We start from the raw sequence: 7446 nt of genomic DNA, 5'->3' as shown, positions 1-7446 counted from the left end.
ATGGAGGATGAGTTGAAGCTTCATGTAAGCATTTATAAATGCAAATTGGAGAAGAAAATAATTATGAGGCAGATGGAGGGAAGCTATATCGATGAGTTCAACAACCTGCAAGCTTATTGTCATGAGCTCAAAACATCCAATCCTGGGTCGGATGTCTCTCTTGAACTGAGTAAAGATGCATTAGACAATGGAAAAAGGATGTTCAATAGACTCTATATATGCTTTAATGCTTTAAAGGTAACTTTTTAATTTTTTTTAATTTTACATTGGTGACTTTTTAATTTTGTTAAATCTATGGTGGTAATTAGATTCTGATGTCGTGTCTTGTTTGTTAATGCTGCTAAGATTGGATGGAAGGCAGGGTGTAGGCCAATTATAGGAGTTATGTTAGGATTATAGTTTTGATGATAACAAAGTTAGATTAATTGGGTTAAGTATGTTGATCGATCAGAGTTTATCGCTAAGTTTTCAGATAACTATTCTGGTATAAATCAATTTTATAGAAGGTATTTTGATCGAAGAGCTATCCGATAAGTTGTTGATCGATAAAATGATTGATCATCGCTAACATGGAAATCACATAAGGTTACAGTTAATTATCGATCACTTGATCGATAACATCAGATAAACAAACAAGTAACAGATAAAGAGAACCAAATCTGAAGTGTATTTATCGATCACATGATCGATAAATCAGTTATCAATAACGACTTCGATAAGAGGTAACACACTCTACTCGTTCTGCACATTAATTCTGTTATCATTTATCGATCATATTTTTGATCATTTGTTTATCGATCACATGATCGAACATTATGATCTAACTCTCTGAATGCAGGTAGTCATCTTAACTGCTGGATCGATAACCTTATCGATCAGAAAATTATCGATCACATGATCGATAATCAATGTTTTTATCTGCTCATATTTAGTTTTTCTGCAGCCAAATTATCGATAACATTATCGATAATTTAACTTGTTTGTATAATATCTTTTCACATAACATGATCGATAAAGAGTCTAAGGATTGCTATATTCGCATTAACTTATGTTGAACCATTTTTTTTCGATCACCTAATCGATCATTGACTTTTCGATAATATGATCGATCATCCGATTTCCTGAAACTCATGTTTTCACAAAACGTGATCGATAATCAGTTTCTTTACCTTACAGGATTAAATTTCTTTCTTCACTTTATTGATCACTTGTTCGAATATTCATTGATCGATCACCTGTTCGATCATTCCAGATAGTCTGTGTTTTTCACTGAATATATTCTTACTCATGGTTTATCGATAACCTTATCCATCATCCATTTATCGATAAGTTGTTCGATCATCAATAACTGAAGTTTCATTTCAATAACATTTGAATTATCGATAATCTGTTCGATCAACAAGTGTTCGATCACTTGTTCGATCATGGAACGATTTCCGTTTACTATGATAACTCCTAAAATCAATGATCCAACACTTGATCGATAATATTGTTGAACTGATTCAAAAAGCTTTCACTCTGTTTATCGATAACCTGATCGATCAACAAGTAATCGATCACCACTTTGATTAAGCATGTCCAGGATCTCTTTCTGATCTTTTTACAGATAAATCATCTCATCTAGAATCCTTGTATAATCGATTCATTCTTCTTCTTAGTTCATGACTAAAGCATACACCGCAAGACTCTTACTTGTTCAAAGTTTAAAATATGCAGATCACTAAGAAAGACTGCAACGGCTCTTCAACGGGATTACGTAAACTACAATCTATAGTGTCAGAAGCTCAGACGCATTAATAACGGAACCGTTGAAACCGGCGAAACACGCAAACGGAGTCACAACGGCTAGAAGCTCTTCCGTCTAACGGCTACTTAACGATCTCAACTATAAAAGGCGCGAAGAAGCATTAATGAAGGGATTGAATAGCGGAACTACCACCTGCGATTATTAAGCCTAGCATTCAGTACTCTGTTTTCCTCAATACTACTGAGCGTCAGTGTTCATCATTAAACTCACTCTGTAAGAGAGTCGATAACTACTCTTCATTAATTACTATTGAGTGATACTCAAGAGTGTGGACTCTTGAGAGGGCTTGTATCCTTACGGGAGTAAGGGGGAGTGATTGAGCGATTCAATTACTGTACCGAGGCACCAAGAGCCCTGTCGATCTTGGAAGATAGTGAAATACTCAGAAGTGTTCTGAGGACTGGATGTAGGTCAAGTGGTTAAGACCGAACCAGTATAAATCTTGTGTCTTCCCTCTTTGGTGAAATCTCTCCTGACTCTGACTCTCTGTTTTCAATACTGTCTCGTTTTAATTTTTAAGTTTTTGTAACTCACCCAATTCACCCCGCTCTTGGGTGAGATTGATTCTAACAAGTTAATGGGACCTTTTTGAAGGGAAATGCCAATGGTATAATACTAACAGCGACTGGCTTAGATGTTGATGATTTCTTGTATCCCATAGCATTTGGGATCACCCAGAAGGAAAACACTGTAAATTGGAAATGGTTTTTCCAGTGGTTACAAAAGTCATTGGATCTGAACAATGGGGAGCGTGTGACCATTATGTCTGATATGCAAAAGGTTTTTTTCTTATCACATTTGTCATTTGCATACAACTGTTGCAATTATGATATAAAACATAAATTGTCTTCTAATGGTATAGGGGTTGCATTTAGCTGTGTCGGATGTATTACCAGAAGCTGAGCATAGATTGTGTGCAAGACACATTTATGCTAATTGGAGCAAGAGATGGCATAGTGGTCAGTTGAAGAAAACTTTCTTTGCATGCGCATGGAGCACGTTTGAGGAGCAATTTGATGACAATTTGAGAGCATTAGGAGCTTTGAGCAAAGAAGCAGAGCAGGCAGTTGTGAGTTACCCTCCTCCTATGTGGGTAAGAGCATTTTTTAGTACTCGGTGCTTGTCCTAGATTGTTGATAACAATTGCAGTGAGAGTCTTAATGCCTGGATAGATGATTTTAGATACTTGCCTATAATTAGGATGATAGATGGGATTCGGATAAAGATGATGTCTAAGTGGGCTGAGTCTGAGAGGCTAGCAGAAAAGTGGAAGGGAAATTTTAGCCCTAAGTCTATTGCTTTGTTTGAGGAGAATAGGAACTTGTTCGTGCATTGTAGGGTTGCCTTTAATGGTGATGATGGGTACGAGGTAAATGAGGGTGACAATAGGCATACTGTGTTCATCAATAGGAAACAACGCACGTGTAGAGCATGGGACTTGACTGGTATCCCTTGTCAGCATGCTCTTTGTGCATTGTATCATGCAAAATTGGACCCAATAATTTTGATTTCATGATACTATCACACGGATGCATATTTGGCTAGTTATAGGACAAAATTTCAACTAGTGAGGGGCAAGGCATTCTGGGGTATTCATAGGTTCCAGTCATTGGAACCACCTCTAGTGTCTAACATGCCAGGAAGACCAAGAAAGAAGAGGATAAGGACAGAAGAGTCTGCGAGGAGAAGAAAAATTGGCAATCCAGGACAACCTGCACAGAAAAGTTCTCAGCAAAATCCAGATTTGCCTTTGCCTACACCTGACAAATTAAGCAAGAGAAGATCTACTGCCAAATGCACCATTTGTCAAAAAGAAGGCCATAATAGAGCAACTTGTCCAGATGTAAGTACAATACTCTTCAGCTAATTACTTTTTTATAACCATCTAACACTTTTTGCATTGATATTCATTATAATAGAAACCACAATCTAGTCTCAAAACACCAAGACCAAAAAGGCTGAGGCGTAGTCAAAGTAAAGCTCCTACTCAAGAGTCTCAAGCTACTTCAAGACCACGTGGGGGAGGGGCATTTTATAAGAATAGGACAGAGAGTGGAATGGGACTTAGAGTTGACTTGGACAGTGGACAATGTGGGTAATACTTGTATGCTTAGACACTTTAATTATACAAGTTATAACTTCATTTTTAAATGTTTTCAAATGCATTGTTGTTAGCCTGGGATGCCTTTTGAGGTTGTCATTAATGAGGGCACAACTGCTGAGTATATGGAGCAACATGCAGACGTTGAGACTCGCTTCCCTATACCCAACGAAAGGAAAATACGCAGGACTACCAGGAGTCAAACTTCAACACAGGAGGGGTCTTGCAAAATTCAATATAAAGGGGATGGAGGAACTACATCAACTCCTTCTCATATGCCTTTCACTCCTCCAGGTCTCATGTGGCAAGGACAACTAACCATCACAACTTCCACACTCGTATCCAAGAAGGACACTAACCCCATTGCCTTAGGTAGAAAAAAGAAGGCAACAGCTAGAAGAGGACGACATTAGATGCCTTGATGTTTACTGTCAAAGAGTGGTTTATAAGGTAGTGAGGTTTTGTAACTGTATTTATATAGACTCTTATCCTAAAAGGACAATCTTTTTTATATGTAGCTCGTTTTGTTTGGATATTTAATGTTGAAATGGATTGTAATGTATCGATCATTTCCAGACTTAACTACCATTTCATGTTTTGTAACCAAGACAACTTATGTAATGTTCTATTACTATCAATTATCAGGCATCTTTTTTTATTTATTATTTGGCCACTTCATCAACTACCATGGTGTGCCAATGTTTGGCAATTTATTGTTTTCAGTTGTGCATCTAATTAGGTACTTTACCACTGATACCAATATAATGTTATCGGTCTGTCATTTTCCCCTTCCCCTGTTACTATCACAAATATCACAAATGTTTAGCAATATAACAACAACTGATTCACCAAAAGGATCATACGGAACTTTTCTATTTCCAACTAATTCAAATAACATTTCATACAATACTTTCCTATTACAAAAAACTTCAACCCGCCCACACCACCATTTAATTATATATATGGCTAATAATGAAGAAGACCCAAGTTGCCACCAATGCACCCATCACAACCTTCAGCCTCCTTTCATTTCTCTTCATCTCACGAACTATTGCTTTCGTCTCATCATCTCTATTCCTCTGTCTCCTATTTTCCTCATAAAGCCTTTCCACATGCCCAATGAGCTCATTTATCACCTCCATTGCCCTCTCTCCCATCTCCTCATCATGCCAATGAAAATATCCATAGCCCCCTCCCTGTTCATTGTAAACAACGCATTATATATCACTTTTACACAACTTATAACATAGCATCAACAACAACAAAAGCAAACCTGCAGATAATTTGGACACCCATAGAACCTCCTACCTGGGTTCATCTCTGTCCACGATGTCCGAAGAGGAGCCACCATGCCGCAACGACAATTCCTTGCTTGTCTATCGTTCTCAGTATCTTGACTTCGTCCTCTCAAAAATGCAACCCTACGCCTCCCTCCACTCACCGATGATGTAGAAGAATCTCCCATTTCCTGTCTTCTATGCTGTGCCCTACCACATTAACACCCTCCATCAATTTCCTCCACTGGCCTAGGGGAATTTTAAACTCACCCTAATGGATACAGTGCAACTCAGAGGGGGCTTAAAACATTTCCTTTGCCATTTATGACATGGACCACTATTCCACTATGGACCACATTTCTGACCTTGCGTGGCAAAAATTCCTACGTGGCGAACGACTGTGACGCCTCCGTCTAAATAGGTCCACATTGCTACCTTTTTGTAACTTCCGGGGCTACATTGCACTTAAAAAAACTTCCTGGCAACCAGAGCTCCTTTGTAGAAACTTCCATGGCAAAAATGAGCTTTATCCCTTTCTTTAATATTACCCATAATCGTTTTATTTTGGTGCCATCTTACCTATTACTAAACATTAGATTACACTAAAATAAAAAGATCATAGGTAAAATTGTACCCAAAAAAAAAATCATCGGTTAAATTGCATCACTAAAAAGATTGAAATCATGAGTGCACTTTAGAAATAAAATAAGGGATAAAATTACACACTTATCCTATTAAACTTTAAAGAATACACAGAAAAATATATGTAATTATATTTAAATGAAAAATAGGAAAAAGAATGGGAAAGAATTTGCATTTAAAATCTTGGCCATTTAGTCATTCATACTCGTGAGATCTGCTTCTTCAGTACGGTTGACTAAAACAAAGCAAAAGGATAGTGTCATTAATTAATAAACATACAAAATGATAAACTTTAAGAGAAAACTAGTAAAAACATCCCTGGTTAAAAATTTAATTACTTAAAAGGGTCTTAATTTGAGCAAGTACAACTATGATCCGTTATTATAACATATTTTTTGCTGTGTGCAACATATTATCAATAATATACAACAATTATCAATACGAAAATTATTTGCACACAATGAAAGATATGTTGCATATAGCAGAAGATATATTACACTCACGGATCATACTTGCACGTGCTCAAATTTAGGTCTTTTAGCTAATTAAATTTTTAAATAGGGATTTTTTTTTATCAATTTTACCAAACTTTAGTCAATCAGGTGGACTTTGCTTTGACCCTTGCACATGATTTTCCGAAAGGTGCGACACAGCATCCTCGGCATCCTCAAACACTTCCTCCACTGACTTTCCAGCCTCAATCTGTGTCAACATATAATGCCCATTCCTCATCGCATGTTTGAAACATAGAAGGCTACAAGAAAAATGAATAAATCTTAAGTAATTATTAATACTCTTCCGATTCTAAATATAAGAAATTTTGTAGTGTGATTTGGGACCGGATGGAGTACAATAAAAGCATAAGCAAATTTTTTTTATCATTTAATTTCATACAATATTTTATTTTGGTCCCTAAATTTTGTGGTGTTTTTTCAGTTCTCTAGCATCAATACCATTAGCTTCATTAACCAAAAAAAAAAAATTGCATCCATTAAATTTTTAAATGTTAATAAAATATTTTCAAATGATGACATATTCAATTTAATTTTTAAAATAATAATAATTGGCATAAAAAATAAATATTTAAAACTAAATGTATTGTTAACGTTAAAGAACTAAATATATATTTCATAAAATTAAGAAACCAAAATGAAATTTTATATAAAATTAACTGACAAAATGTGTATTTTTTCCTGCAATAAAGAAGGGAAATGCTTTGTTACATTATATCATAAGCATCTTCCTTCATCTATAAAGAAGTTTGATTTTCTCATGCTACTAAAATCCTACTTGAATTGCTTGGTGAGACCAATAAATCGGCGAACTAATATTTTAACTCATCCAATAAAGTTTTGAATAGGTCAACCAGGTTGATTCTTATAATTTTTTTCCCATAGTGCTGAGTCTCAAATGATGCTGTTTTTGAGTTAAGAAAATAAACAAAATAACAATCTGTCATATTTGTCCTTCAGTACCTTTGGTTTGCTAGGTTCTGTGTGAATTATGTATGAATGCTCCATATACTTGTTAGTTAATGCTTTTCATTAAATAGTTAATGCTTTTTTATTTTAAATAGTACTCTTTTCAAGCTAAATATTTTAATTATGATTCAGTTGATT

General features: G+C 35.6%; 2 protein-coding genes across 2 annotated transcripts; one reads left to right on the top strand and one right to left on the bottom strand.

The window, feature by feature from the left end:
* LOC114758344 (uncharacterized) lies at window positions 1-3906 on the top strand. The gene is made up of 6 exons (XM_028947396.1): window positions 1-237; window positions 2402-2587; window positions 2670-2896; window positions 2990-3252; window positions 3376-3650; window positions 3727-3906. Exons 1-6 carry the CDS (start codon window positions 1-3, stop codon window positions 3904-3906), a joined length of 1368 nt encoding a protein of 455 aa, XP_028803229.1.
* Window positions 3907-4007: 101 nt separating this feature from the next.
* Window positions 4008-5373, bottom strand: LOC114758343 (uncharacterized). The gene is made up of 3 exons (XM_028947395.1): window positions 5182-5373; window positions 4892-5104; window positions 4008-4067 (listed from the first exon to the last, which is right to left on the bottom strand). Exons 1-3 carry the CDS (start codon window positions 5371-5373, stop codon window positions 4008-4010), a joined length of 465 nt encoding a protein of 154 aa, XP_028803228.1.
* Between the last annotated feature and the right edge of the window lie 2073 nt (window positions 5374-7446).

This window comes from Neltuma alba, unplaced genomic scaffold (genome assembly GCF_004799145.2).
Source record: "Neltuma alba isolate B1F8T4 unplaced genomic scaffold, ASM479914v2 tig00010689_pilon, whole genome shotgun sequence".
Classification (NCBI taxonomy): Eukaryota; Viridiplantae; Streptophyta; class Magnoliopsida; order Fabales; family Fabaceae; genus Neltuma; species Neltuma alba.
This window is presented reverse-complemented; position numbering and strand designations above follow the sequence as displayed.

What these genes read in the sequence shown, in the direction of transcription:
- LOC114758343 (XM_028947395.1), bottom strand. Translation starts at nt 5,373, where the DNA reads ATGGGAGATTCTTCTACATCATCGGTGAGTGGAGGGAGGCGTAGGGTT. An exon ending in GGTGTCCAAATTATCTGCAG is followed by an intron (nt 5,105 to 5,181) that starts GTTTGCTTTTGT and finishes TACAATGAACAG; the next exon opens with GGAGGGGGCTATGGATATTT. An exon ending in GTGCATTGGTGGCAACTTGG is followed by an intron (nt 4,068 to 4,891) that starts GTCTTCTTCATT and finishes CGTTGGGTATAG; the next exon opens with GGAAGCGAGTCTCAACGTCT.
- LOC114758344 (XM_028947396.1), top strand. Translation starts at nt 1, where the DNA reads ATGGAGGATGAGTTGAAGCTTCATGTAAGCATTTATAAATGCAAATTG. An exon ending in TTATGTCTGATATGCAAAAG is followed by an intron (nt 2,588 to 2,669) that starts GTTTTTTTCTTA and finishes CTAATGGTATAG; the next exon opens with GGGTTGCATTTAGCTGTGTC. An exon ending in TAGAGCATGGGACTTGACTG is followed by an intron (nt 3,253 to 3,375) that starts GTATCCCTTGTC and finishes AATTTCAACTAG; the next exon opens with TGAGGGGCAAGGCATTCTGG.